At 53.2% G+C, this 26,330-nt stretch overlaps 11 protein-coding genes across 11 annotated transcripts; 6 read left to right on the plus strand and 5 right to left on the minus strand.

Moving 5' to 3' along the window:
* Positions 1–1,081: 1,081 nt before the first annotated feature.
* On the plus strand, positions 1,082–2,149 carry BDP81DRAFT_320187 (mitochondrial carrier domain-containing protein; the record flags this gene model as incomplete). The annotated part of the gene is made up of 2 exons (XM_060584504.1): positions 1,082–1,192; positions 1,256–2,149. The coding sequence occupies 2 exons, from the start codon at positions 1,082–1,084 to the stop codon at positions 2,147–2,149; spliced, it is 1,005 nt and encodes a 334-aa protein (XP_060445457.1).
* A 522-nt stretch (positions 2,150–2,671) lies between these two features.
* On the minus strand, positions 2,672–3,797 carry BDP81DRAFT_29571 (TspO/MBR family protein). The gene is made up of 3 exons (XM_060583096.1): positions 3,578–3,797; positions 3,420–3,513; positions 2,672–3,346 (listed from the first exon to the last, which is right to left on the minus strand). Exons 1-3 carry the CDS (start codon positions 3,687–3,689, stop codon positions 2,956–2,958), a joined length of 597 nt encoding a protein of 198 aa, XP_060445458.1. The 5' UTR covers positions 3,690–3,797; the 3' UTR covers positions 2,672–2,955.
* Positions 3,798–5,062: 1,265 nt separating this feature from the next.
* On the plus strand, positions 5,063–8,313 carry BDP81DRAFT_29607 (uncharacterized protein). The gene is made up of 3 exons (XM_060583100.1): positions 5,063–5,444; positions 5,567–7,557; positions 7,607–8,313. The coding sequence occupies exons 1-3, from the start codon at positions 5,318–5,320 to the stop codon at positions 8,129–8,131; spliced, it is 2,643 nt and encodes an 880-aa protein (XP_060445459.1). The 5' UTR covers positions 5,063–5,317; the 3' UTR covers positions 8,132–8,313.
* Positions 8,314–9,673: 1,360 nt separating this feature from the next.
* Positions 9,674–11,289, minus strand: BDP81DRAFT_428475 (C6 zinc finger protein). Its single transcript, XM_060590428.1, has 2 exons — positions 10,227–11,289; positions 9,674–10,124 (listed from the first exon to the last, which is right to left on the minus strand). Exons 1-2 carry the CDS (start codon positions 11,166–11,168, stop codon positions 10,038–10,040), a joined length of 1,029 nt encoding a protein of 342 aa, XP_060445460.1. The 5' UTR covers positions 11,169–11,289; the 3' UTR covers positions 9,674–10,037.
* Positions 11,290–11,788: 499 nt separating this feature from the next.
* On the minus strand, positions 11,789–13,093 carry BDP81DRAFT_29617 (uncharacterized protein). The gene is made up of 4 exons (XM_060583101.1): positions 12,939–13,093; positions 12,800–12,853; positions 12,229–12,701; positions 11,789–12,164 (listed from the first exon to the last, which is right to left on the minus strand). The coding sequence occupies exons 1-4, from the start codon at positions 12,998–13,000 to the stop codon at positions 12,106–12,108; spliced, it is 648 nt and encodes a 215-aa protein (XP_060445461.1). The 5' UTR covers positions 13,001–13,093; the 3' UTR covers positions 11,789–12,105.
* Positions 13,094–13,625: 532 nt separating this feature from the next.
* BDP81DRAFT_461241 (cyclophilin type peptidyl-prolyl cis-trans isomerase/CLD) lies at positions 13,626–15,626 on the minus strand (the record flags this gene model as incomplete). Its single annotated transcript, XM_060593748.1, has 3 exons — positions 13,626–13,763; positions 13,822–15,440; positions 15,563–15,626. The coding sequence occupies 3 exons, from the start codon at positions 15,624–15,626 to the stop codon at positions 13,626–13,628; spliced, it is 1,821 nt and encodes a 606-aa protein (XP_060445462.1).
* A 427-nt stretch (positions 15,627–16,053) lies between these two features.
* On the plus strand, positions 16,054–17,423 carry BDP81DRAFT_428481 (uncharacterized protein). The gene is made up of 2 exons (XM_060590429.1): positions 16,054–16,876; positions 16,930–17,423. The coding sequence occupies exons 1-2, from the start codon at positions 16,347–16,349 to the stop codon at positions 17,102–17,104; spliced, it is 705 nt and encodes a 234-aa protein (XP_060445463.1). The 5' UTR covers positions 16,054–16,346; the 3' UTR covers positions 17,105–17,423.
* Positions 17,424–17,850: 427 nt separating this feature from the next.
* On the plus strand, positions 17,851–19,609 carry BDP81DRAFT_428483 (3-deoxy-7-phosphoheptulonate synthase). Its single transcript, XM_060590430.1, has 4 exons — positions 17,851–17,992; positions 18,073–18,130; positions 18,187–19,089; positions 19,144–19,609. The coding sequence occupies exons 1-4, from the start codon at positions 17,987–17,989 to the stop codon at positions 19,299–19,301; spliced, it is 1,125 nt and encodes a 374-aa protein (XP_060445464.1). The 5' UTR covers positions 17,851–17,986; the 3' UTR covers positions 19,302–19,609.
* Positions 19,610–19,967: 358 nt separating this feature from the next.
* On the plus strand, positions 19,968–21,576 carry BDP81DRAFT_428485 (cytochrome c1). Its single transcript, XM_060590431.1, has 4 exons — positions 19,968–20,135; positions 20,286–20,440; positions 20,583–20,645; positions 20,712–21,576. The coding sequence occupies exons 1-4, from the start codon at positions 20,070–20,072 to the stop codon at positions 21,382–21,384; spliced, it is 957 nt and encodes a 318-aa protein (XP_060445465.1). The 5' UTR covers positions 19,968–20,069; the 3' UTR covers positions 21,385–21,576.
* A 1,273-nt stretch (positions 21,577–22,849) lies between these two features.
* Positions 22,850–23,830, plus strand: BDP81DRAFT_394502 (uncharacterized protein; the record flags this gene model as incomplete). The annotated part of the gene is made up of 1 exon (XM_060587970.1): positions 22,850–23,830. One exon carries the CDS (start codon positions 22,850–22,852, stop codon positions 23,828–23,830), a length of 981 nt encoding a protein of 326 aa, XP_060445466.1.
* A 712-nt stretch (positions 23,831–24,542) lies between these two features.
* Positions 24,543–26,222, minus strand: BDP81DRAFT_29717 (26S proteasome subunit P45 family protein). Its single transcript, XM_060583104.1, has 4 exons — positions 26,047–26,222; positions 25,901–25,992; positions 25,731–25,845; positions 24,543–25,678 (listed from the first exon to the last, which is right to left on the minus strand). The coding sequence occupies exons 1-4, from the start codon at positions 26,047–26,049 to the stop codon at positions 24,569–24,571; spliced, it is 1,320 nt and encodes a 439-aa protein (XP_060445467.1). The 5' UTR covers positions 26,050–26,222; the 3' UTR covers positions 24,543–24,568.
* Between the last annotated feature and the right edge of the window lie 108 nt (positions 26,223–26,330).

The raw sequence follows: 26,330 nt of genomic DNA on the forward strand, positions 1-26,330 counted from the left end.
CAGGTAAGGTAGGTAGGTACTCACAAGCGGGAAAGAGAATAAGAGAATTTTCTGCTACCCGACCCAAGGTGCCTTCGCTCTAGGTAAGGAAGGTACATCTAAGTTACCTCAGTCATGGAAGATGGGAATGTACCTACTTCCATGCTGACCTTGCCTTGCTGGTGCCGCCCAAAACTCCACCAGCAACTTGCAATTCCGCGCTTCAATCCTCCTGCGCGCCCGCCCTTCACCGTTTCTTTCACATGGTTCTAGTATAAACCCCATGCCATGCGCCTCTTCAAGTCATGAGCTGGCCGTTTTGACGACCGTCTTGTTAAATCCCTCTCTCTCTTTCTCTCTCTCTCTCTCTCTTACTCCTCTTCTGAACCTCTTGGCTGCCTCCCTTACTCCCTCTCTCTTTCTCTCTAGCGCGCGGGCTTTTTAACGTTGCGAGAATTATTTGACCCAACGGGATCGACACTGACACAAACAAGCCTTTCGAATTGGTTGCAAGCTTGGTGCAGAGAATCCCCAACTTGGAAACTGACCTAAACCCTCCCCGGTATCGGTGGGTATTTTTTGATCGAATACCACCCACCCCCGAAAAAAAAAGTTCTTGGGCGTTGCGCGCTTGCTGGGTGACACACTCGTAGACACTGCCCGGCTACATTCGCTTTTGCCCCGCGGTACCCGTCCGTACTCCGTCTTCCTGTATGGTCATCCCACCTCCCTGATTCAACTCAGTCCGAGGGGGAGCAGTGAGGGCAGTGCTGAATAGCCTTCTATTCAACCAGACGTCCTACACTTGCTCCTTTTTTTGAGCAAACTTGCTTCTACTTTTGTTTTTCGGTGTAGTTGGTGGTTTCGAAGTTTCACGGCCGCAATCCAAAAAGCTGTTGAGCTGCGCGGTATCCTGGCTGGTACTTTTCGACGAGCGACCAACTCGCGCAAACACAATAACCCCCTCCCCTCGTCACACCAACCTTTGAGGGATAACCCGAGGGTGCTCGACCCTTCGTCCGACCTTACGCATACCTTTGGCGACCTCCAAATAGCTCAGGCAGCTATCAGCTAGCCATCGCAACTCGCAATTGCCATCACAATGGACTCGGCGGCAGTAGCGATGGAGATTCCCCACCATGACGCACCCGTGTCGCTGAAGAAGAGCCGTACCGCGGCTCTGGAGGCCATGGAGGACATAATCTACGGATCAGTAAGTCGCCCGCTTGCCAATGAAGCTTTGAGCGAATTTCGCTAACGAGCCATTTCCCATCAGGTCGCCGGCGTTGTCGGAAAATACATCGAGTACCCCTTCGACACGGTCAAGGTCCGCCTCCAATCCCAACCCGACAACCAGCCCCTCCGCTACAAGGGCCCGGTCGACTGTTTCCGCCAGTCTTTCCAGGCCGAGGGCCTCCGCGGCCTATACCGCGGTATCAGCGCACCGCTCGTCGGAGCTGCGCTCGAGAACAGCAGTCTGTTCTTCTTCGAACGGATCGGTCGCGCCGCCGTATACCAGTCGGGCTGGACGCCCCAAGGCCAGGAGCTGTCACTCTCAGCCCTGTGGTTCACTGGCGCCTTCTCCGGCTTCTTCACGTCATACGTCCTGACGCCCGTCGAACTCGTCAAGTGCAAGATCCAGGCCCCCGCCGGCGCCGACGGCTCGGGGGCGCCACAGCAGCTGCGCCCGCTGTCTGTTGTCCGCGAAATCTACCGCCACCAAGGCATCAGAGGCTTCTGGCATGGACAGATGGGCACCCTGATCCGCGAGTCCGGTGGTTGCGCCGCGTGGTTTGGCAGCAAGGAGACGGTGACGAAGATGTTCAACGTGCTCAACGCCAAGTCGGCCAAGACCCAAGGTGAGAGGGACGCGCTGGCGGCGAAGCCGCTGCCACTGTGGCAGCAGGCGCTGGCGGGTGCCTCGGGCGGTGTGTCGTACAACTTCCTCTTCTTCCCGGCCGACACGATCAAGTCGCGCATGCAGACGGCAGCTATTGGCGACGCGGCACAGAACCGGTCATTCTGGCAGGAGGGCGCCGCCGTCTGGCGGCAACACGGGCTCAGGGGGCTGTACCGGGGCTGCGGTATTACGTGTCTTCGCTCAGCGCCCAGCTCTGCCTTCATTTTCATTGTTTTTGACGGCCTCAAGCGACATTTCCCCTTCCAATAGAGTTCCTTTCCCTTTACACGTGTCGAAACCCTTTGAGATATCCTAGACTTGGGTGGTTGTGGCTGCTGTTGTGGTTGGAAGACGGGGAGGTGGCTTTATACAATTTGGCATTTAGAAGGCGTAAACGGGGATGCAATTTCGGAAACAAGTATATATATTTATACATGTGCATACACTTTGGGCTGGATCGGCCCGGCTAGAAGGATGTGGATTTTTACCAAAAATTGAAAGAGACATGAGCGTAAATTATTGAGTCTTTTATACACAACTTTGAATCAAAGGCTACACAGTTTGACATATTGATGTATTGCCTTTCCACCGCCAAACCGGCCTTTGTTTGTGAAGAAATCTGTCTTACTAGGAGACTGTTACTGGGATGATAAGCTTACCGCGCAAGTCTGCGAGGTGTTGGCTGTGATGGTCAAAGGACAGGATAGGGGGCTAAGGGACATTGGATCTCTCACCATCATCCATCTCTCTGCGTGGTCCCGCCTTCTGCTTCATAATGATGAAAACCTTGCTAGTTCGTCTTTGCTCGTTCCGTGTACCTTGTCCTTCAGTACCAGTCTGATATAGTCTTCACGCTCAACGGGTCTCAAATCACACAACGAGCATTTGTTTGTTTAAGCCTGGAATATCGAGTTTTCTTCCTAATAAACGCTCAACGTAAGGAACAGGCCAGCCAATACCAACTAGAACGCCATAGCACGCAGATACGCCCACAAAGTCCACTCTTCCTCCTCTCCCTTCTCTACACCATTGCACGTGTCACAAACACCCGCACGACAGCGGTAACAATCGCAACACTACTGCTTCTTTCCAGCCTTGGCGGCCTGTTCGGCCTCGAACCGCTCTTCGGCGCCCTTGAGGTCCCAGTCATTGAGGTAACCCGCTCCGGCGCAGAGGTAGGTCGCAAAGGAGAGCCAGCCGAGGTAAGGGACGAGGCAGGCGCCGGCGACGGCGTCGACTGAGCCCCAGAGGTAGGTGAGGTAGGAGTTTATGCCGAGGAGGGCGACGATGTCGACGGTGGCGGCGATGGGGCGCTTCATGAGGAAGAAGAGGGGCATCCAGATGAGGTTGAGGCCGAGTTGGATTGTGTAGAGGGTCGCGCCGTGTTTTGTGTCGGCGATTTGGGAGAGGGTGGAGGTTGGGGAGAGGCCTGTTTGGAGGGCGCGGTAGGCGGAGTAGCCCATTAATCTGGACGGTTGTCAGATTTAGACACAGGCGCGGAGGGAAGGGTTGTGATAAGGGAGGAAGTTGGTGGGGTTACCCGTAAAGGAGAGTCCATGCCGGGCCAAAGACCCAGGCGGGAGGGCGGCCTGGGGGGTTCTTGATGGCGGCGTAGGTCTTCTTAGTGTCCCTGGCTATATGACCGTTGTTAGTATCGGTATTCAACAACGTTGCGAGGTTACTCGAGGGGGAACGTACGTCGCGAAGAGTAGCCCACGGCCGTCCCGAGAGCTATCGGGAGCAGGATCGAGGCGGCGGCATTCTCGAAGACCTGGTGGGGTAAGGTCAGGGCCGGGATAAAGGTTGTCATTGTGGCCGATTTCAATAATGGAGTCTGTTGAAATTGACTAGAAGTGTAAGAAACGTATCAGCTGCGCGAATGCGATGCGAATGCGGTAATGGCGTGTGGTGTGTTTATAAGTAAATTGCAACGGTTCGTCTGGAACATGCGATGCGGATGGTGAGAGGCAACCTCGGGGCGGGTCCCAGTCCGACATGCGAGGAAGCTATCCTCTTACAGGAGAGCTATGACGCAATGTGTATACAGTCGCCAGTCAGGAACCACCTCAATCTGGCCACTTCTTTACTTCCCTAATTGTCGAATTCGTTATGTTGGCAAGAGGGACTCAAACTTACGGTCGAAAGGTGCATGCGGTGCTTGTCAATTCTCGACAGACGATTGGATCTACGGATTGACGGTAACACTGTCAAGATGTCTGTCGCCCATTTTATCTGAGCTGATTTGGCAGCCTGGGCAGATGGGGACCCCCGTTCCTCAGATGGGCATGCTTCTGCCGCTACAGGGGTGAAGCTCTGGAGATCGCTGGGGATCGGCCGCCGTTGTTCTGCAGCTCTCCAGCAATTGAATTCCACTGGACATTGACCCGCCTGTCACGGCTGGGGGCAGCTGCGACGGCGTTGGCAGCACTTGAGGAAGGCATTTACAACTACTGCGCTTGCCAGGTACCCGGGACGCATTGTTTAAAGAAGGCATACTCGGAAAGACTCTCTTGGAGCTCAATTGCCTGGTATATTTATTGCAAGTGATTGACTTCACAGCAAAGGTCCAGGTCAATCACTGACTCGTATCCGGCAAGTACATATGCGAAAAGAGACGTATGCAGTTAAGAGTGCCGAAGCTGCCGAGGATCCTCCGAGTAAACACTAAACCCCTTTCGCTCACAGTGGACCTCTCCAGCCGACCCTTTGTTCGTGTCTCGCTCCCATCATCTCGTCGCCCTTTGAGTACGGAGTCTGGTCAGCCTTCACATTCTCCATCTCTCTTTCGTGCATCCCAAAACCCTCTACCGTTTGGATCACGACAACATCACGCGTCTTATCGTCGAGGCATACGCCCTCGCCATCGGAATAGTTCGTTCTTCCCTTTCTTTCTGCATTATCTTTACTCATCCGCAACCTATTGTCCATCCATCACCTCAATACGATCCCCATTATTCCTGTCTTCCCTCTCCCAGACCATCCATCTTACTCCCGCCCAACTCCTTGTTCAACCATCCTCGTTTGTCAATCATTCTCAGCAGGCCTCATTTGGCATTCCATCTTTTTTCTTCTTCCGTTTGTACCGTCGTCGTTAGAGTGACGAGTCGGTTTTCAAATCATCTTTGCCCTCTGGCAGCTGCACCACTTTTTACTGCTACTTCCCTCCCGAATTCTCAATTCTTTCTCTTCTTCCGTTTCCCTCAGAAGCCGTCCCGTATCCCGCCTGCAGAATGATTTCTCTAACCGCAATCATGTTGCCAATCAACAGGCTTCCTCCTTCCTTCCTTCGATCGAGCAAGCGAAACGAAATCATATGAGCAGCAAGCACGCAGCTACCCGACGCCGACGCGATACTTAATCAGCCTCAAGAGGTCAATTGAACTCAACAAAGACGCCATTTACCTTCCCACACACTAGACTCGGCGCGACATATCCGTGATGGACTCCTACTCTTCTCACCGAGACTCATCCGCGCGCTCGCCGGGCGACAGGACGTGGAGCAGTCGCGACGACACACGAGTCAAGGAGGAGCGAGCTGACACATTCTACCGTGGTAGATCGCCTGGTGCGTAGGATCTCTGATCATATCATTCAATGGCTTGAGTCGTTCCGTGACGAGGCTTCTGCCAGGATACTGAGCCTCGCAATTGCAAGGGTTTACTGGCCAATTACTTACAAATCTTTCAGGCCATGAGCGTCAGCACCGTGACAGACGTCGTTCACGATCCCCGGCTGCTATCGACCGTTACGAGCCAAGGGGCCGTGGTCGCGATGACTACGCCGGTGGCAGAGACCGCGATGATCGCCGGGAGAGGAGAATCCAGTCACCGCCAGCCAACATTGATCGCTACGTCCCTGGACAGGACAGCAGCGCCTCTGCGCCGATGACCGTCAACCCGCTCGCCGATCCCGTCAAGCTTCCATACCAAGTCGGCTTCTCATACTTTGGCGAATGGTGGAGGATGAACGAAAAGATTAAGGAGGAGAAGGAACGTCAGCGCACTGGTCGTCGTCGTGAACCCGAACGCGCCCGAGGCACACGTGAAGCGCAAGAAGAGCGCGAAAAGGAGAAGGCCAAGATTCAGGTCGCGTATGACGCCTACAAGGAAGAACTTCAAGCCAAGATGGCTCGCACCTTTGTTGGCGAGCACAAGAAGGAGCAGTGGTTTCGCGAACGCTATGTCCCTGAGATTCGTGACGGCTTCAGAGCCCAGCTTAATGAGTTCCGCCGCGGCGCCTACAGCCAATGGGAGCAAGATCTTGAGTCTGGGACCTTTGACGAGTTTTCGCTGGAGGGAATCCCCAAGAGCGAGACCAATGGCCTTGGAGGCCTCGTAGAGAAGGAGGAAGGTGAAGCAACCGCCGCCAACGAGATCCTTGGCGTGGGAGACCTTGTGCCAGCCAATGGTGGTGATATCAGAGACGAGAACCTGTATCAGCCCACCCTTCTCATCAAGACCATTGCGCCCCATGTCAGCAGACAAAACCTCGAGACCTTCTGCAAGGAGCACCTCGGCGAAGAAGAGGGCGGCTTCAAGTGGCTTTCTCTGTCAGATCCCAACCCCAGCAAGCGGTATCATCGCATTGGTTGGGTTATGCTTCACCCTTCATCAGAAGTTGCCCCTGCGGTCGTGGACCGTATCGACCCGAAGGATGAGGATGGCGACATGCCCTTGAAATCGCCGGCGGTTGTGTCGACTGCTGAGAAGGCACTTGATGCTGTCAACGGCAAGACTGTCAAGGACGAAGTTAGAGGCGATTTTGTCTGCCACGTCGGTGTGCACAACCCGCCTAGTCACCCTAGAAAGAAGGCTCTCTGGGATCTCTTCTCTGCGCCCGAGCGGGTCGAGAAGGACTTGGGCCTGGTTCAGCGACTTGTCAACAAGTTTGAGGAAGACTTCGGCTCTGACTTCAACGCCGTCTTGAAGATCGAGGAACGTGTCGACGACCTTAAGAACGGCGGCCGCCTCCAGCCCGCAGCCACTGCACCCAAGAAGAAGGCCAAGAAGGAACGTGACCTCGACGTCGATGACGGCATGGAAGACGGAGAGGATGGTGCTATCGATGATGACGAGGATGAGGGTGCTGTTGAGGAGGACGACGTTGACGACGAAGACCTCCTGGTCAAGAAGAAGCAGCTGGATCTCATGATTGAGTACCTCAGACGCGTCTACAACTTCTGCTTCTTCTGCGTCTTTGAGAGCGATTCGATTCACGAGCTCACTCGCAAGTGCCCCGGTGGTCACCTTCGTCGCCCGAGGACCACTCTCAGCACTTCTGCCAAGGCTGTTGCGCGCGCTAGTGCCAACGGGGAGCCTTTCCCTGGCAAGAAGCGCAGCGAGATTGAGGAGGAAGGCGAAGCGACCGAGGACAAGAAGTTCCGCGGCACTACCGGCAAGGCAGAACAACAACTGCTTCGCGCCTACAACTGGGTCAAGACATTCGAAGACAAGATTTTACAAATCCTCGAGCCCGAAACGGCAGATCTGCGCAAGCTTGGAGGCCGCCACGTTGAGGATGCCGTCGGTGACGAGCTGCTCAAATACGTCAAGCAGGAGGACGAGCACAAGTGGAGATGCAAGGTTCCCGATTGTGCCAAGTTGTTCAAGGAAGAGCACTTTTGGCGCAAACACGTTGAGAAGCGCCACAACGAATGGCTCGAGACCATTGAGCAAGAGGCAAGTCACCTTTCCCAGTTACTTTATGCCAGCTGCTAACCAACTACAGTTCCATCTTATCAATGCCTATGTCATGGACCCATCCCACATTGCTCCATCAAGGACGGATGCTAACTCCAACGGTCACTTCCCTCCTGCTAATGGCTCGTCTGCAACTGGAACCCCCCGTGGGTTCAATTTGCAGAACTTCACCATGAATGGCATGATGCCCATCCCTGGATTCCCCATGCCACCTGGCGGCTTCCCGCCATTCGTCGGTGGTGGACATCCCGGTATGCAGTCCGGCTGGAATGCCGGCGGCGATGACCGTGGAGGCCCCGGTCCTATTCGCCGAGGAGGCATGAGTGGAAGCCGTGGCAACTACCGAAGCGGTCCCTACGACCGACGCCCGAATCCCCGCTGGGATGGTGGTATGAGGGGAGGAGGCCGCGGTGGCGCCGGCAAGTGGGGAGACGGTGCCGCTGGTGGAGGAGCGGCTGTCGGCCCACGAGAGGCCACTCAAGGACGTAGCCTCAAGAGCTACGAGGATCTCGATCATGTCGCTGGCGGCGGCGGCGGAGAGCTGAATTATTAGGACAAGAACTACTCCCATCGCTTGGAACGTCGCAAAGGAGAGGTCAAGGAGAATTCGAATCAGTAGTTGCTAAGGCTATCGAGCAACCCTCGACTCGGGCGACTAGTCATGGCGCCCAGAGTCGCGCTCTCCTCGAGGGCATGTTCTCTGCAACACAGGCGTTGCATAATCATCGGGCACACTGAGTTGTACTTTGTAAAATAACAAAATTCCGGAGCTAGGTTGGGATTGCGAATTAAAAGGGTTTTCAATTATTTGCGTTTTGGCGGTCGATGACCTGCTTTACTGGATCAACTACCACTTCGCGTTGGATTTGTCCGCCTTGATCAAGTATGTCGGTGAGGAAGATCAAGTCAGTAACCTACTAGCCAGTGGGAAGTACGTTAACACCGATCATCAGACAAAGTCTTGTGAGCCATCTACTATGTTGAGCAGTGTAGAAGCATGTTTTCTCACGTCCTTTGCTAAAGTTGGGTACCTTTATCTGTGTCAACACACGGAAGTCTGATAAGAGCCCATAAACTACTTTTTGACAAGGCTGAGGCCTGTCCTTTATCTCTTTCATACTGTTACTGACTAGACCGTTACTAGCGTTGTTGCCATCGCACTCATTTATAGACTACTTCACCTCTATGGCAGGATATATATACTATTCTGTATCTATGTAAGAATTGGGAGTCTCCCTAACTCTCTTATTTAGTAGATTATTCTATAACAGTATATAAAAACTATTAGTTTAGAGTTTAATAATAGATATGTACTCGTATAAAATCCTAATAGCAACTATAAGCGATATTGTCTTTATTTTTATTTAATTTTTTAAAAACTTTTTTACCTATTATAAGACCTATAAAGTCTTTATTTCTTTAGCTAAAAAGGATAAATATATTTAGTTATATGTCACTAGGTTCGTATAAACAGAAAGGTATAACTAGCTGATAAAAAACTTTAATATATAATATAATAGTTATGTATAACTAGTTATAGTTATTATTATTATAATATCTTTTTTTTATATTAGCTTTTATAAGCCTTTATGTCCTCTTCTTAATCTTCTCGCGATAGGAGATTAGAGACCGCTAATGTTTCTACTTCTACCGCTTTTATAAAGGCCGCCGTACTGTTATTGTCTGGGTCGTTGTCGGAGTGTATTCGTGCTAGAATACGTCGGCGAGAAGAGCGATCGAGAAACGTTTGCCGGTGCTCAAAGGAGCCTCGACTAGATGCTCCTCTAAGCCTTGAAGACTCGGGGACGGCCTTCCCCAATAAGTGGTATGACATCTACGGGATGATTGACTTCCTTCCTAGGAATCCTTTCGAGTCCTTCAACCACTTTGTGAAGTGCTTTTCCACGCTGGTCAACGGGCGCCCCGACAACACTTGCGAGACGGGGGGGGGGTTTAGCCTTCTGGACTTTGGAATACTTCAAATTCCGTATCGCAATATGCATCTCATCTCTGCGGCAAGGTTCTTCACACTCTTGTCCCTGCTCAGCCGGGGCTAAATACTGGCACGTTTTCTTTACATTGTCAATTAATCCATAGACTATAAGGTACCTAATAGATGTCTTGACGTATGTGTATGTACATGCCTTAACGATCTTGCACGAAGGAAATCGAGGAATTCAAGCAAAGTACGTGTATTCCCATCAGCTCTGATATATCCAGCGCGAGCCTTCTCTCCCAATGTAGAAAGTTCATTCAGATCATAGTCTCATAAATGTCGTGAAGATGGAAAATGCAGATAACAAATGCTTTCCCTGATGTGCCCACCCCCCGTCAATATCTCTATCCAACACCATCCTCCATTCGTAAATGTGCGACAAGGGAACCGCCTTGCCTTGAAAACACATTAATCTCGGTTGCTGGCCGTTTCCATCCCTAGGGGAAAAGAAAGATGATAAAAATCACCCAATGAATTCCGTACACAGCAAAGGCTCCCACGGCTGTCCCGTAACCCACACCTTCTCCATGAGCACTCTCGCCTTGTGAACCTGTTAACAAATCAAGTTAGTTCATCTCTCCTCACTCAACACTCACCACTCACGAAACCTTTCAAGTGGGTAGGTTTTGGCCAAAGGAACACTCAGACATACCTGCGTCATCCCATTCCTCTCCACGCTCCGAAATCTCTCTAATATCTTGCTCCTCTGCGCCCCATCCAGCGCATGACACCCAGCCGTAAACATGGGAAACAGGAACCCCGTCTCCGCCGACCCGCCCGGCACGATACCCTCCAAGCACGCCACGATCCTCGTCACCGGGCCCTGGACGTCCTCGTGGCCCGGTGGCTTGCCTAGGATGCGCCTGTGTAAGTGCACGAGCCCAGCCCAGTGGAACGCCTCGTTCAAGAGAACCATCTCTTCCCTATTATCCTGGCTATCAACCTCAACGCCGTTGTCCTGACTTCGACTCCAGTTCTGGTTGGTGACGGTAATATGTCTGCACGGGCGTGACGTCTGCGCTATGCTGAACATCAGCTCCTGTTCCAAGAGCTGAGCCCGCTCGGCGCAAGCTGCATTCGGAGACCAGACAAGTTGCGGCGAGTGCCCGCTCAGAGCGAACCGCTGCTCGTCGCAACGGCGCGCCAGCTCTGCGATCTGGGCTAGTACCTGGACACAGCGCGTAGTGAACCCCATGATACAGTCAATCTCATCCCGGTGATAGCCGGGATTATGAACCGTGTATTCGAGCAGCCAGAGCCGCGAAGACTCCGCATCAGGCACACCACCACTCAAGTTCCCCAAAACATCCAAGTACGCGAACCAGCTCCACAGAAAGGCACACGAGCCGTCCTCCTGCAGTCCATTCTCGTTTGTCCTGCGTAGGTCGGCCAGCCGCCTCCACATGAGCGTCCGAGCCAGGTTCAGGTGCCGCTGCCATGGAATATCATACCCGAAGGCGGTGGGCGAGATAATCTCCAGCGAGGCGAGCATGATGGCGGTGGCGAGACTCGTGTTTGAAATGATCTTGTCCCTGTCATTGAGGGCCTGCCGGAGGGCGGGGAATATGTCTTGCACCCAGATCGCTATCCTCATCTGCGGTTCCTTCTTTCCGAGAAGTCTCGATCTATGGGCGGCTACGAACCACTACGTCAGATGAGGAATGACAGAACGCGCGCGTGGGGATCAATTACCCGAGTAGGCCAGGAGTAAGCTAAGTAGGTGGTCGTTACCGGCGGCCATTTGTGGCAAAATCGTGCGAAAGGGGTTGGATTTGGGGTCGTCGTATGGTACGAGAACTATATTTGGGTCAGCAGGCTTGATGACAGGAATCATGGGCATTCTTACCCTTGGCGGTGTGGTTCAGGAAGTGATGCTGTCATTCGGACGTTATTCCACAACTGTAAGGTAGGCAGCAAAACGACGGGACTACTTACGAAGTACTGTTTACCAAAGTCACAAGTGTTATGTAAACATCTACTTGAAGACTCAAAGTCTGACTTACAAGGAGGTTCATGGAGTTTTCGCGAAGTCTACTATCATTCAGCCTCGAACCAGTCAAGATTAGTAGAGACTCACTTGGCAGGAAGGGGCTCAATGTTTCGCGGTATCCATATCGGAATAGGCTGGCCATAGTACCCGACCCCAGGCACCGTGACATGGCTGCTCTCGTATTGCTGGGAATCAAATCCAACACCCACAGCTTGGAGGATATGCCCAGAATGTTTAATAGAAGCCACGGTCTGAGATATGGCCCCTATATCATGATTCTGGGCATAGTCAGCATCTGGTATGCCAAGATCAAAGCCGTAAAATGTAGCCTCCTCAGATACCCCCTGCTTGAATCCAGAGTTGAATAAAAGTGGACCAAAAGACGGAACCAGTCCCTTGTTCACACCATACACATGGCGGGGAGAGCTCGAGAGCAGATAGTCTACAGATAGTCGACTATTTTCTGGGGACGCTGGCGAAGGCAGGCTTAACCTGGGCGACCTCATCTCATCGTCAGATTTGATTCCTAACGAGACGGGCGTCAAGGGAGAACCGATCGGTGTTGAAACGGTGCCCGAGCGGAGAAGAGACGCGGGAGGACTTTTCCCCATTAGAGAAATTGGCGAAGATATAGGGCCATACTGGCTGAACGCATCCAGGTTACCTGATTCAGCAAGGGACTTGGACCTCTTGTATAATCTCTGTGAAGTGTTTGGAGTTGCGGGAACGATTCGACGTAGGCTTGACGTCGAGGAATGGCTTCGAGCATTGTGGTTTGGGGTGCTAAGTGGCGGAGCAAAATGACCGCCATGCTGTTGCTGGATCGATCGGGAAGAGGCACCCTGAGATCGACTCAAGCAGTCATTATAAGACTCTAGCTGTTCAAGCTTTCTCTTCCCTGTCTCAACGCTGACCGGAGCAGTCTGGACGCGTTTCGCTATAGGCTTCGGATCTAAACCCTGGGTCGGGTTGTTAATGGTAAACGTATGATTGAACGATGGCTGTTCTGTGTGGGAGGAATCTTTGAATGGCTGGGCGGTCCCTAGTAGTGTTCCCAAAGAAAGAGATCTCTTCGTTCGACGGCCCTCCCAATTTAGTCGTACACTATAATCGCAAGGCTCCCCAGTTCGTTGGCAACTGTGTGTGTGTGTGTGTATGTTAGCCGTCCACTGACTGCAGTCTCTCGCGCCAGCGGCGTCCCAAAAGCATATCACTTGAGTGTAGATAGTACGAACTTGATACACGTCGGGTGCTCTTCACCACATTTCACTTTCCGAGCTTTGCACGGCCTATAGGCGTGTTAGTCAGTTGGAGATGACAATTAGACTAAGACCAAGCCATGTACATCAACGTCACAGAGCATAGTCAACTCACCAACAACCATTTCGGCTTCGACGTTTCGGCTCCGGCGCCCCTGGCTTCTTCGGACGTGGCATACTGGACCGGAAACCTCGATCCTGGCAATGAGAAAGGGACGAGCCGAACCGAAAGGGGCGGGGTCGAAGCAGGTTGATTGGCTAGTTCATGCTACGCGAACATGCAGCGCAGGTACGGAATCCGGGGGCCCGCGTCTATGAAATATCCATCTGTGAGATGCTTGAGCGCACTGTCTTTCACTATCAATGGCGGAGGTAAGTTGTAGACTACGTTTGAGATCGCTTGCGATAACGCCGGCTCGCCCACTTCGAAGAACGGATGTGCGCGCGCCGTTAGACATGAGGTACGCCCAAACGTCGTCTATAAGTACGGGGTGGTCACTGGCGGGCGAGATCGGGCTCCGAATTGGGTTGCGGTGATGCAGCGCCGATTGCGGGATCGTAAGCGGCCCAATGCTGGCCTTTTGCGTCCACGTGAACAACGTACAGCCTCACTTAGTTGAGTGGACTTGAGCTGATATGCAGCTGCATCGCGAGACATGTCTGTATCAGCAGCGAGGCTTGCGGGGATGCTGCGTCCTCTCATTGCTTTTTCCGCTCCATTTCACTTGTGCCCTGATGTGGGGGCGTCTCGAGCAGTTTGGTCTCATCTCTTTCATTACTTGGCGTCTTTCGACAAAACGGGCTATACGATGTCGATGTTGAGGATCTTGATGTCCTCCTCTGGCTTTTCCTTATACGTCCGCGCATTCTCGATCTTGTGGACAACGTCGAACCCTTGGGTTGCTCGCCCGAATATAGTGTGCTTCCCGTCCAGCCAAGGCTGTTTGCAACTGTTAGGACTGCATTATATCTAAGTCACCGAGTTGGGCTGTACTCACCGTCTTTTCCGTTGTGATAAAGAACTGACTGCCATTGGTGTTTGGGCCTGCATTAGCCATGCTGACTGTGTATGGCTTGTCGTGCTTCAGACTGCTGAATTCATCTGCGAATTCCTTTCCCCATATACTCTCGCCACCCGTGCCGTCGCCGAGAGGATCTCCACCTTGGATCATGAACTTGCGGATAACACGGTGGAAAATCGTGTTGTTGTAGTAGCCACTCTTTGAGTGGGTGACGAAGTTCTCAACAGCCTTGGGTGCCGCATCGGGGAAGAGACGAATGTGAATATCGCCGTAGTTGGTGTGGATTACAGCGGCCGTTCCAGTCTCTGCCTTCTTGGCCTCTTCTGCCTTCTTCTGGCCAAGCATTGTAGGCTTTTCGTTCTGGACGTCTCGCACCGACTTTGAGATTTCTTCGTCATTGGTAAACATGTAAAACCGCTGCTTGTTGACTCCTGTCGTTATCAAGATAGGGTCTCTGGACTCGGACTCCTGAAGCAGGGGGTTGGCAGAAGCACCCATCTCAACGGTAGTAATGCCCTTCTTCTGCGGTTGACCTTGATATATCGCCAGGTTGACGGCTCTGAAGTTTTCTTCTTTGCCGTAAACCTTGACAATCTGATTGGTGTAAGTGTTCAACACTTTAACGCCGGATATTGAGCCGTAAAGAACGAAGTTGCCAGACTCGTCAAAGATGACGTTTGCCTTGTCTCTGTACGCTGCCGAGTCAATCTCTCGCTCTACGGCGAATCTGCGACCGAACTCTACAGTCTCCAGCTTTTTCAGCGCCAACCCAGCATGCTGCATATCCTCAATTACTTGAAGAGATTCGTCATATGTTCGGTACAGTTTTCCAGACGCAAAGTCGAAGATTCGGATTTTCCTGTCTGGCTGAGAGAACGCCGCAAACTGCTTGCCTGTCGGTGAAATCGTGATCGATGTCGGTACTGATTTTGCCTTTTTGAAATCGAACAGATTCGTCGAAGCCTTGAACTCAAACACGTTGTCTGGTTTCTCGTAGTCGCCGCTCGGTCGCCAGTACTCCAGCATGCCCTTTTCGTCCGCAGACAGCACACAATCATAGGCACTGTTGAAAGCCATGATTGAGACCGGACTTCTGTGTAGAGACTTGATTGTGTGAATCGGGTCTTGTCTCTCTCCCCTGCCATCGAAAATGTGGATATTGGAGTTGGCATCCTCGGACACCGCAAGGAGAGGCAGCGAAGCCCCTCGGTTGTGAACCCAGCAAAGGCACCTCGGTACGAAGGTCAACTTCAGCATCGCCAGAAGATCGAACGTGATAACATCAAAGATCTTGACAGTCTTGTCTGCCCCAGCAGTTGCAAAGCTTCTCCCGTCTTGGCTGACGGAGACGGACTTGATCTCGTCCGCGTGCGCCTTGAACTCCTTGACGAATTCGATCCCCTCGGCCACCTTTTTCCAGAACTTCACAACACCGTCTACAGACGAGGTCACAATAAAGTCCGTCAGAGGCGTCACTGTCACGAAAGACAGTTGCTCCTTGTGCATCAGAGACTTGGAATACCGGGTCGACTTGGGCAGCGCAGCAATGTAGAGCTTTTCGTATGGGAGAACGCGGCGCTTCTTCTTCTTTGGTGCTTCTGAGGGGAGCTGGGGGCCCATATCGTCATCGGAGGAGCTGTCTACGCACGCCGTCAGTCCAACCATGGTCACATAGTCGTGCTAGAAGAGAGTCCCATGTTGTATGGCGTGTGCTTACCGTCATCTTGGGCAACGAGGTCCGCATGACTTCGCTTGTTGGTTTTGACGTCGTCGTCGGCCATGTTTTCGATGCCGAAGTTCAAAGGTACAGCGACGGCGAGTGTGGTGACCGTAAGTGCAAGTGCTCGTCGCGTGGTAAGGCTGAGATGGAAATCCAGGAAGCTTGTGGTGGTTTGCAGGAAGCTCTCTCAATTGATCCAATCAGATGATGGTGCCGGGGAAGTGGCAGCCAACGTAAAGCAGCCTTGCTGCCGGCACTGGACCCACCCTGAGCTTCTTCTTAGTTTGGCTTTAGCGGCCGGCAACACATGCCGCGGGCTGCGATGGGGCTTCCAGGATTCCAGGTTAGGGGGCCTGCGTGGATCTTTGGTGACCTTGAGGTGCGATCAGGTACGGGGCACCGCGCCGCCGGGATCCATCAGTGACCTCATGACGAAGCCTTCCGAAGGCACCGGACAGTTGCAACTTGCCGCGATCCGTCAGCCTGACGATGCATCGATAGGAACCTTGATTAGTCGGCGACGAAGTTTTCTCTTAAAGAAAACAAATAAATAAGACGCTCCCTTGCCGGAATCATCTTCACAAGGTTTTCGTCTCAAGGCATCAACGAATACGACGACCCAATCCCTCGGGCTTCTCCCTCCCTGCCCTCAACAATTCCTCTCCTTTGGGTACCGTCTCATTGCGGAACTGCCAACTCATCCCTTATTTTACAGCAAAAATACTCCAAACCCACGACATTGGAACACACGGCATCATTGTAAAAATCGAGGCAAAATAAGATGGCCAAACATCAGCTACAGCGGCTGCAGTCGCCTTCCCGAACAGCGTCCCTGTTGCTACACGTTACCGGCATCGTTTCTTTTATCGCATCCTTCAACTTCCTGAATGGACTCACTCACGACATCTCTATGGGCTTTGGAGGAAACTACCAGCACCTCACCAACATCGGACTGATTCTCTCGTTTGTGACGTTCGTGACGGGACTGTTGGCTGATCTCACCCTCAGCCCTTCGTTGTTTGCTGTGAAGAATGCCCTGGCGACCACGGCAGCACCGCTCGAGGTTCTCATCAGCATCTTGTACTGGGGAATCCGCTCCATCGACAAGCGTTTGCTAATTCCCGAGGGATTCGAGCTTCACTGGCTACCGGATGTTGGATTCCATCTGGTCCCTGCCGTCGTCCTGTCTCTGGACCTCGTCCTGTTCAGCCCGCCATGGACGATTCGCGCGTACTCGGCCATGGCGATCAGTATGATCTTTGCCTTCCTGTACTGGGGCTGGGTTGAGCTGTGCTTCAGCAGAAACGGATGGCATGAACAATCGTCTTCCTTGACTGAGTTTCTAGTCCGCTAACCAGCTGCAGGTACCCTTACCCTATTTTCGATGTTCTCAACACCGTACAGCGTGTGGGATTGTTCACTTTTTCGGCTGCGCTTATGACCGCGAGCACGAGTCTCTTGAAGTGGGTGTATGGCCGATTCAATGGCTATGGGAAGATGGAAAAAGAGGCTTACAAGCCCCTGAAAAAGACGATCTAAGCTTTGATGTATAGGTGCTGTATTGTAAGACTGGTACCAAGGGTTCGCGGGGTTCAAAGCGACATCGGTGGTGTTTAGAGCAGATTTTTAAAGTATTTGGAGTATTAGATTGGATGTGGTTAGATGACATGTCAAACTAGGGCGCCTTGGGAATAAGACTACGGTACATACCAAACCATTTGCTCCGAATATTCGTCCCCGATAGGTTGGATCAGAAGAGTTGAAGGCATCCAATAAATACCACCTCAGCTCAGGGCACGTCAAAGTCGACGTAGCACTGACTGCACTCTCAGTCTGCAATAGAAATGCCCGTTCCTCGGTGCTGTCGCGGGCATTTCCCAGGCGGTGAGACCCATCTTGTGGCGCCATGGACTGAGGTAAGGCCGGCTGGACAGGTCCACAGGGGGGGTAACGCTCACGTCACAGCCTTAATTCAGCGAGAAAGGTGCGGCAAGGATACCCCTCACTGTTGGCCCATTGGCTCACTGGTGGCAACCTGGAAGTTTGCTTGCACTCTTTTGCATGAGGCGGCCCTAACTTGACTTGAGTCTTGAAGTGGTGGTGGTGGTGGTCAAGGTGGTGCTTGACTTTTTTCTGGGTCCGTCTTCGGCGGGGTACTGCCGGCCGGGGTGGCACTGGACAGGGGACGAATGAGTCTTCGCCCATTTGTGCTCAGGTCTGATGTAAGGTATTCCAGTCCTCGAAGCTGCCCTCCTTCAGACACAGCAACCTACAAACACAGAAGAAAAAAGTCTATTTCTCTTTCCAATTGCACTTTCTTCACTTGTCAACAACCTGAGTGTTCCTTCAATTGACTCGTTCAGCATTCACTGAGCGTTCAGCGTCCAATTGTGTCTTGGCTTTGAATATTTCGCCGCCACCATGTCTGTAAGTCACTTCTCGCAACCCCCCCGGCCACTGCGCGCGCGCGCAAGTACACTGACCTCTGACTCACCACTCTACCGCAGAGCTTCTTCATCGAGAACAAGAATGTCGGCAACAAGGCCGACAGCGAAGATTGGAGAAGTACAAACTGCATTGGTCCTTTCTCAGTGGTCACTTTAAGCTAATTGACGTACCAGTTCGCGGCTACAACCCGTTGACGTCGCCCGATCTGCTCCAGCACGAGATTGCCCAAACCCCCAAGTCGAAGCAAACCGTGATCGAGGGCCGTGACGAGTCCGTCGCTATTGTCAATGGCACCGACAAGAAGGAGAGACTGCTGGTCATCATTGGCCCTTGCTCCATCCACGACCCCAAAGCTGCTCTCGAGTACTGCGATATGTTGTTGCAAGAGAAGGAGAAGCACAAGGACGAGCTCCTCATCGTGATGCGCTCCTACCTCGAGAAGCCGCGCACAACAGTCGGATGGAAGGGATTGATCAACGACCCGGATATCGACAACAGCTTCAAGATTAACAAGGGTCTGCGCCTGTCAAGACAGCTCTTCGTCGACCTCACCGACAGGGGCATGCCTATTGCCAGCGAGATGCTCGATACCATCTCGCCCCAGTTCCTTGCCGATCTGCTGTCCGTCGGTGCTGTTGGCGCGAGAACCACTGAGAGTCAGCTGCACCGAGAGCTGGCGAGCGGTCTCAGTTTCCCCGTCGGTTTCAAGAACGGCACTGACGGCTCGCTTGGTGTCTCTATTGATGCCATTGGCGCCGTCAGACACCCCCACCACTTCCTTTCTGTTACCAAGCCCGGTGTCGTCGCTGTCGTCGGTACGCTGGGTAACGAGGACTGCTTCACGATTCTCAGAGGTGGTACTCGGGGCACTAACTACGATGCCAAGAGCATTGCTGAGGCCAAGGCTGCCTTGGAAAAGGCCGGCCTCCCCCAAAGACTCATGGTCGACTGCTCCCACGGCAACTCCCTGAAGAACCATAAGAACCAGCCCAAGGTTGCTGCCGACCTCGCTGGCCAGATTGCCAGCGGCGAGACTGGCATCATGGGTGTCATGATTGAGAGCAACATCAACGAGGGTGAGTACCTGTCTAGGTCATTGCATGTAGTTGCAGATGCTAATTTTTTGATAGGTAATCAGAAGGTGCCGAAGGAGGGCAAGGAGGGCCTGAAGTACGGAGTCAGCATCACAGACGCATGCATCCACTGGGATGACACCATTTCTGTCCTTGATCAGTTGGCCAACGCAGTGAAGCAGCGCCGCGAGGTCATCAGCAAGAACGGCACCTGAGTAAGGCAGTTGGGTTTCGAACGATTTTGCGAATGTGGTCGGTTCCATGGTACGTAGATCGGCCACAAGGCGTGGCTGACGATTTGGACGAGGGAAAAAGTGTGCATATACCGAGAGCATACCTGCCGTGAGTTGCAGGGGCTTCGGTTTGGCGAGGGTAAAAAAGTTTTGTAGTTTTGTTGAATAAAGTCCACCTGATACCCAAGTCCTTCGCTATTCATGTCGTTCGGGCATGTGAGATGCTGAGCTGTTGAGAGGTTCGGAACTAACTCAATCATTTTAATTGTCTCTCAAGTTCTGTCGCGCCCTCGATTTGAGGTAGTGAGTTATGTTAGAAATAAACAATTCATCGTCCAATGTCGTGTTGTGATGCATGTAGTAGATCGCTGCAGTTGCATCCAATTCAGGCCAATCATGGGGGTGATATTTCTCAGTCCGAGGGTTGGCAGATGCCAGCTGTTGGGTTCACTTGGGTGAGACGGGCGATCGGAAATACGTGTGGTCAATTGAGCGCAACCGGGCAACTACGGGTAAGAGGAAGGAAGCGAAAAGTCGCCGGAACGGAAGATGTCATTGACCGTGCCCATCGGCCAATCAGAGACGTCCCATACCTAAGGCACTCGAAAACTGCCTCAAGCGATTTTCTCCTGCCTCGACTGCTGTACCATAGAAACGATCTCCGCCACGAGACCACCTCCCACCAATTGCCCCATCATACTGTTCGCGGCTGTCTCTGTAGCTGCGGATTGCGGATACGGCTCGCCCATCATGTTGGCAAGGTCCTGCTTGCGCTCGGCGCGCACTTTCACAAATGGCGCTGTCACGATTTCAAAGGTACGCAGATGAGCTGATCACGAGTCGAAATTCCCGAGGCAATCCGACCGACCGCCAACGAACACGCCCGAGCCCGGCCTCAATGCCCGTCGACGGACATCAATGGACATCAAGGACTTGGGGGAAATTCGCTGACAATGATTGATACAGCGTGCCGCCTCTACTTCCAGCGGCGCTGGTGCCGAAGCTTCCTCTAGACTGAACCTCGCCGCCGTCACGTCGACGTCTCTCGCCTTGGGCTCCATGGCCTGGTACTACCACCTCTACGGACCTTCCGCCAATGCTGCCGCACCGGCTGAGGAGGGGTGAGTTTTTGCCTATCCGTACGCGGTCGATGCGGGACAATTGCTCGAATGCCGCCGAATCCCTTGGGTTGAGGCATAATCGACAATGAAACCGGGGCCGACCGACGACGAACGATCACTGAGCTAAATTATCATCTTCCAGTCTTCACTCGACCAACTACCCTTGGGTTCACGAGCAATGGTTCAAGACCTTTGACCACCAGGCGTAAGTAGAACACCACGTTCATTTTTCCGACCATCCGGGATGTATGACGCTTACATTGAATTGCAGCCTCCGCCGTGGTTTCCAGGTCTACCGCGAGGTCTGCGCCTCTTGCCACTCTCTCAGCCGTGTCCCCTACCGAACTCTCGTCGGCACCGTCTTGACCGTCGACGAGGCCAAGGCCATGGCCGAGGAGAACGAGTACCCCGGTGAGCCCAACGAGCAGGGTGACATCGAGATGCGCCCCGGCAAGCTCTCCGACTACATGCCCGACCCCTACAAGAACGAGGAGGCTGCCCGTTTCGCCAACAACGGTGCCCTCCCCCCTGACCTGAGCTTGATCGTCAAGGCCCGCCACGGGGGCTGCAACTACATCTTCAGCCTGTTGACTGGTTACCCCGAGGAGCCCCCCGCGGGCGCCGTCGTCGCTCCCGGCATGAACTTCAACCCCTACTTCCCCGGTACCGGTATCGCCATGGCCCGTGTCCTTTACGAGGACCTCGTCGAGTACGAGGACGGCACCCCCGCCTCCACCTCGCAGATGGCAAAGGACGTTGTCGAGTTCCTCAACTGGGCTGCTGAGCCCGAGATGGACGACCGCAAGCGCATGGGTATGAAGGTTCTCGTGGTTTCGGCCTCCCTCTGGGCCCTCAGCGTCTGGGTCAAGAAGTACAAGTGGGCCTGGCTCAAGTCGAGAAAGCTCGCCTACGACCCTCCCAAGGAGACCAAGGTTCGCCACTAAATTAGCATGGCAACATTTCGGTTGTCTCTGTGTATGTTATACTAGGCTCTCTAAAACAGCTCCTTTGTTAGTGGAGGCGGCAGAGACGAGATTCATCGTTGGGAGCAATATGGGGAGCGATAGAGTGTAAATCAGATGGTCCTTTTTCAATACCTGACTCCTTGATAATGACAAGACAAGATTACAATTCAATGTGCCATGCCCATGTTTCAGTGATGTGCCACGTAACAACGTACTACAAGAGTCTGGTGAGCAAGCTATTATTTCGAGATGATTTATGACTGCTATCAACAGAGAGCATCTCGTTAGATACGGAGTCATAGACACAGATGTGACTAAAAACTCGATGCAACCGTAGGCTGGTGGAAACAACGTTGTCTTCTACACTGTCTCGGTCACTGATTTGCCGAGGCGCAGTCGTACCTTTAGGTAAGGTGATGGAACAATGCGAGGTTTGTCACTTAAAGGCATATTTCGCCCCCATCTTCATAAATATTTGGATAAAAAACGATGTTTCATCCCATGTTTTCCCTCTAGACCCCTAGCTCGTACAGACTTCTGTGACTTTGCAGGCATTTCCAGTATCGTTTGTCGCCGATGACCACCAGTTTCTGAGCAACGATGAGTGAGCGGCCGGGGTTTGCATCTAACTCAGGCAGGTAGTCAGGGGGTGTCCATTGGTGGGAAGACGCATCTGGTGGGTCTCTTGGAGGTGCTCCAGCAACCTGCTCCAAAGACCTGGGCGAGTTGAAAGGAACAGCGGAGGAAGGAAACGACCGGTTTTCCAGCGGACGGCGCGCTTTCCGATCAGTTGGGTCCAGCGCTGAGTCCGCTGAGATGACTGCGCTGACAGAACAGGTGGAAAGCACGACCTTGACCAATCTAATTATTCCATTCAACGCTCGTTGGTGTCCACCTCAACTCATTAAACTGGGCAACTCTCGTCAGGCCCAAAAGCTCCGAGCCGGGCCTGGCCACCAGTGCCACCTCAAAGGCACCCTCCAGTGCCTCCGCTGCCAGAGCCTGCTCACATGGACGTATGTGCCCGCAGCTAACTAGCAACACCACCACTCCCACCACCACCACCTTACCCCCCTCCTCCTCCACGAAGGAGCTGCCGAGTCAAGAAGAGCGAGTGGGAAGGAGCGTTTTTCACTCGTCATCAAGTCCTCCCTCTTCTTGTGAGGTCTTTTGCTCTCCATCTTTGACCAGAAGCAAGCCCTCAACGGTTTGTTTCGTTATCTCATACCCTTTCCTTTCGGTTCTTATCGACAAGAAAGATTTACGGGGAACCTTATCAGCGAACCTCGCCTTGCCGACCACGAATTCAACCACCACCAACGCTTGGTTTCTCGCCTCCTTCCAACGACGAGAAAACCCCTGCGCATCGATCTACGAGCTTAATACCACAGATGACTCTCACAACAGCCCCTGCCTAAATCGAACCAGACAGAACAGAAACCCGATGCCATCCGTCGCCGAGGAGCATCCACGGCTGATGGCGATGGCGTCCGGCAGGAAGCGCAGACGAGACGTCAACGACGCCAACACCAACGACCTGCAGTTGCCAGGTCCCCTGTACGAGAAACTCGCCCAGTATCAGGCCGCAACGAACAACTGGAACGCTGACGGCGTTTTTGGAGGCAGGCCCATTCAGCAGCAGATTCAACAGCAGCAACAACAGCAGCACCTGGGAGGCAATGCCCTTCGCTTCCCTTCCAGTAATAATGACCGGTTGAGATATCAATTTGGCTTCTCCGACGATATCGCTGCCTCCGCCGAAGCCTCACGCCAGAACATCGACTCGGCGCCTCGTAAAATAGCGCCACTCCCTGTACCCAAACGACAACGCATGTTCGACGACGATAACGACAATGATGCGGATCTCGGTAGCTCGAATGGTGGTTCTACGTCACAGTATGACCCGCAGCAAAGACGGGGTAGCAAGTCGTCGACGGGATCTCATCATACCTCTCATTCGGCACAGAACCATGCGGATGCAGCTGGTAACAGAACTAAGACGCCCTCATCCTTGGCTCCCTGTCACATCTGCCACCGCCGCCCTACGAAGAAATCAGACCTCGATTCGTTTGCAGATTGCCAGGGTTGTGGACAACGATCATGCTATATCTGCGTCAGAGAGTGCCAGGGCTGGGAGAAGGACGGACGGCCGAGTAGCAACGGCGGCATGAACAGTATGCAACAAGGCCAAGAGCAAGACGGAGTCGACCTCTCACGGTCGTGTACTATGGACGACGTGGATGACGACAGGCAACGACAATCAAGAGAAGACGAAGAGTCAAAGAGGACTGGCCGAGCCACTCGACACAACAGCTGGACGGGAGGCGGTCATCGGCAGATGGTCTGCAGTCGCTGCTGTATCGAGAAGGGCGCCGAGGGCGACATCGTTTGCCTGGGCTGCCTATCACGCATGGTGTCAGTCTAGCGTGACTGTGACGCCCTGTGGAAGGGCTATTCTTTTCGTTTTCTTGTTTTCAAATCATAGCGTTCAAGGAGGTTCTTTTTCAACAGTCACAACGCCCACGAAAGACAGTGGAGCGTACGGCACTGCTAATGAAGGCATGCATATCCTTTGGTAATGGAGCAATCTGGGCAATGCTGAGGCAGCATGGGACGTTGTTGTTTTTCGCATCGGAGGGAAGATACCACTAGGGAGTAGCGGAAGAGAGGGATGGGTTGAAAATACTCCGCGTTCACGTACCTATTCTCGCTGCGCAAGGTAGGCTGGAGAGGCTAGAGAGCTTCGTCTAGCTGTAGTTCAATGTAATTCTACGGCCAACAATACCAATTCTATCAAACGAAGCCATCATCTACGATTCAGGGATCAAAGATTCAGGCAATGAGCCAGACTAGTAATGTTACTTGCAGCATGTGCCCCTCGGCAAACCGAACTGCCACAAGAAAAGCTACGTTACGCGCGGTCATTTCCCTACGTACCTTAGCCTGGCAGCCAGACTCATCATGTCACTTGCAAAGCACGCTTGTAAACCTCGACTGGCACATGAAAAGCATGATCTATTTCTCCTTTCTCTCGGAAGGTATCACGCCCTCTAGAACCTTCCCCGATCCGAAGCCTGCCTATTCTTACAGCCTTTTGAAAAAAGGGACATGACGAAACTCCGTGACCCCCCCTTCCATCTCGTAACCTCTGGATTTGCCCATCTTAGTTGTATTGCATGTAGCTGGCCGTCGAGTTGAACTTGAGGTTGGCCTTGATGACCTTGTCCACGGCGCTGAGGAAGTCCTTCTCCGTCGCCACCTTTCTCCGGGCGCGGATGGCGAACATACCGGCCTCGGTACAGACACTGCGAAGCTCGGCACCCGTGGCATTGGGGCACAGACGCGAGATGAGCTCCCACCGAATGTCCCGCTCGACTGACATGCTCTTGGCGTGGATACGCAGAATGTTGGCGCGACCCTCGAGGTCGGGCAGGGAGAACTCAATCTTCCGGTCGATACGACCGGGTCTCATCAGGGCGGGATCGAGAGTGGAGGGTCTGTTGGTTGCGAACATGACCTTGATGTTGCCACGAGCGTCGAAACCGTCCAGCTGAGTAATGAGCTCCAGCATAGTTCTCTGAACCTCGTTGTCTCCACCAGCACCGTCGTCGAAACGGGCACCACCAATGGCGTCGATTTCGTCAAAGAAGATAATGCAGGCCTTCTTCGTCCGCGCCATCTCGAAAAGCTCGCGCACCATTCTTGCACCCTCACCGACGTACTTCTGGACCAACTCACTGCCGATGACTCGGATGAAGGTAGCGTCTGTTCTGTTGGCGACAGCTCGGGCGCAGAGGGTCTTTCCGGTACCGGGGGGGCCGTACAGCAGGGCACCCTTCGGGGGGTCGATACCGAGGTTGACGAACCGCTCTGGCGACAGCAGGGGCATCTCGACGACTTCGCGTAGCTTCTCGACCTGCTCCTTTGAACCACCAACATCTCCGTATGTAACATCGGGCTTCTCCTCGACCGTCATCATCGTAACGCTGGCATCGATCTTGGGTGGCAGCGGCAGAAGAATCTGGTACTTGTTCCTATCGACACCAACTCGCATGCCCTCTTCGATATCCGTAGGACTCACTCTCTCGCCAAGCTGCACGACGAACTTGGCAATCTGCTTGACGTTGATGACATATTTGCTCTTGGAGTCGTCCTTCTCATCGGGGATGATCTTTGTACACCGGGCGACCTGGAGAGGCTGTTCTTCCGACATGCGTTGCCGGTCTGCTGCTACGTCCCAAAGGTGAGGAGGGGCAAGACCCGTGTCGGATTCCTAGTTAAGTCAGACCGAGTTGCATCAGCCAAGGAGGGGCAGGCGCAGCTACCTTGACACCGATCTTCTCATCTACGCTTGTTTGCTTCTCCTTGATCTGTTGCTCGAGCTTCTTGATGGCAGCACCGTACGGGGCGGCGCCGTAGGTCTTGAGCACTTGGATATCTCTGGGCATTGTTAGTCGACAATGAATCGAAACTCGGACTTGGTGCGGTGACGGACTCATCGGTCAACGGTGTGATCTTCTTCTCTTCGACCTCATCGTCTGCGTAGGTCTTCTGGTATTTCTCCCAGTTCTGGCCGGTAGCGGAAGGCTAATGCTCCAGTTAACACTGCAATCGAGGGAAGTGGACACGCAGGGTCCATACCATGATGTAGGATGAGGACTGGACGTCCTACTGCCGATTATTATGATTGGGGTGGGTTCGTTGGAGGTTTCGGTTCGGAGGTTTATCGAGATAGAATCGCGGGGTTTGGAGGAAGTGGTCGCGTCGGTCGTCAATGAGTATGGTGCTTGGGGGTGGAATCGTGGGATGGAGGTGGTGATGGAAGACGGTTCCGTAATCCAGGTTGCCTTGAGCTCCAAAGCACGGGCCACAGATGCGAGGCTGCTGTGGAGCTAGGCCCGGTGTGGGCAAAATGCAAACAGAAC

This window comes from Colletotrichum phormii, assembly GCF_030913505.1.
Source record: "Colletotrichum phormii strain CBS 102054 chromosome Unknown BDP81scaffold_10, whole genome shotgun sequence".
NCBI classification, from domain to species: Eukaryota; Fungi; Ascomycota; class Sordariomycetes; order Glomerellales; family Glomerellaceae; genus Colletotrichum; species Colletotrichum phormii.

Coding starts and splice junctions, on each gene's coding strand:
- BDP81DRAFT_29571 (XM_060583096.1), bottom strand. CDS start 3,689: ATGACAACCTTTATCCCGGCCCTGACCTTACCCCACCAGGTCTTCGAG. Junction 3,514..3,577: donor CGTGGGCTACTCTTCGCGAC/GTACGTTCCCCC, acceptor ACGGTCATATAG/CCAGGGACACTAAGAAGACC. Junction 3,347..3,419: donor GCATGGACTCTCCTTTACGG/GTAACCCCACCA, acceptor ACAACCGTCCAG/ATTAATGGGCTACTCCGCCT.
- BDP81DRAFT_29607 (XM_060583100.1), top strand. CDS start 5,318: ATGGACTCCTACTCTTCTCACCGAGACTCATCCGCGCGCTCGCCGGGC. Junction 5,445..5,566: donor CTACCGTGGTAGATCGCCTG/GTGCGTAGGATC, acceptor CAAATCTTTCAG/GCCATGAGCGTCAGCACCGT. Junction 7,558..7,606: donor TCGAGACCATTGAGCAAGAG/GCAAGTCACCTT, acceptor AACCAACTACAG/TTCCATCTTATCAATGCCTA.
- BDP81DRAFT_428475 (XM_060590428.1), bottom strand. CDS start 11,168: ATGAGGATAGCGATCTGGGTGCAAGACATATTCCCCGCCCTCCGGCAG. Junction 10,125..10,226: donor AGAGGAATGGGATGACGCAG/GTATGTCTGAGT, acceptor ATTTGTTAACAG/GTTCACAAGGCGAGAGTGCT.
- BDP81DRAFT_29617 (XM_060583101.1), bottom strand. CDS start 13,000: ATGCCACGTCCGAAGAAGCCAGGGGCGCCGGAGCCGAAACGTCGAAGC. Junction 12,854..12,938: donor CGAAGCCGAAATGGTTGTTG/GTGAGTTGACTA, acceptor ACACGCCTATAG/GCCGTGCAAAGCTCGGAAAG. Junction 12,165..12,228: donor CAAGTCCCTTGCTGAATCAG/GTAACCTGGATG, acceptor AATGGGGAAAAG/TCCTCCCGCGTCTCTTCTCC.
- BDP81DRAFT_428481 (XM_060590429.1), top strand. CDS start 16,347: ATGGCCAAACATCAGCTACAGCGGCTGCAGTCGCCTTCCCGAACAGCG. Junction 16,877..16,929: donor TGCTTCAGCAGAAACGGATG/GCATGAACAATC, acceptor AACCAGCTGCAG/GTACCCTTACCCTATTTTCG.
- BDP81DRAFT_428483 (XM_060590430.1), top strand. Junction 18,131..18,186: donor CGACAGCGAAGATTGGAGAA/GTACAAACTGCA, acceptor TTGACGTACCAG/TTCGCGGCTACAACCCGTTG. Junction 19,090..19,143: donor TGAGAGCAACATCAACGAGG/GTGAGTACCTGT, acceptor ATTTTTTGATAG/GTAATCAGAAGGTGCCGAAG.
- BDP81DRAFT_428485 (XM_060590431.1), top strand. CDS start 20,070: ATGTTGGCAAGGTCCTGCTTGCGCTCGGCGCGCACTTTCACAAATGGC. Junction 20,136..20,285: donor GCGCTGTCACGATTTCAAAG/GTACGCAGATGA, acceptor TGATTGATACAG/CGTGCCGCCTCTACTTCCAG. Junction 20,441..20,582: donor GCCGCACCGGCTGAGGAGGG/GTGAGTTTTTGC, acceptor ATCATCTTCCAG/TCTTCACTCGACCAACTACC.
- BDP81DRAFT_29717 (XM_060583104.1), bottom strand. Junction 25,846..25,900: donor ATCACACCGTTGACCGATGA/GTCCGTCACCGC, acceptor AACAATGCCCAG/AGATATCCAAGTGCTCAAGA. Junction 25,679..25,730: donor ATGAGAAGATCGGTGTCAAG/GTAGCTGCGCCT, acceptor TGACTTAACTAG/GAATCCGACACGGGTCTTGC.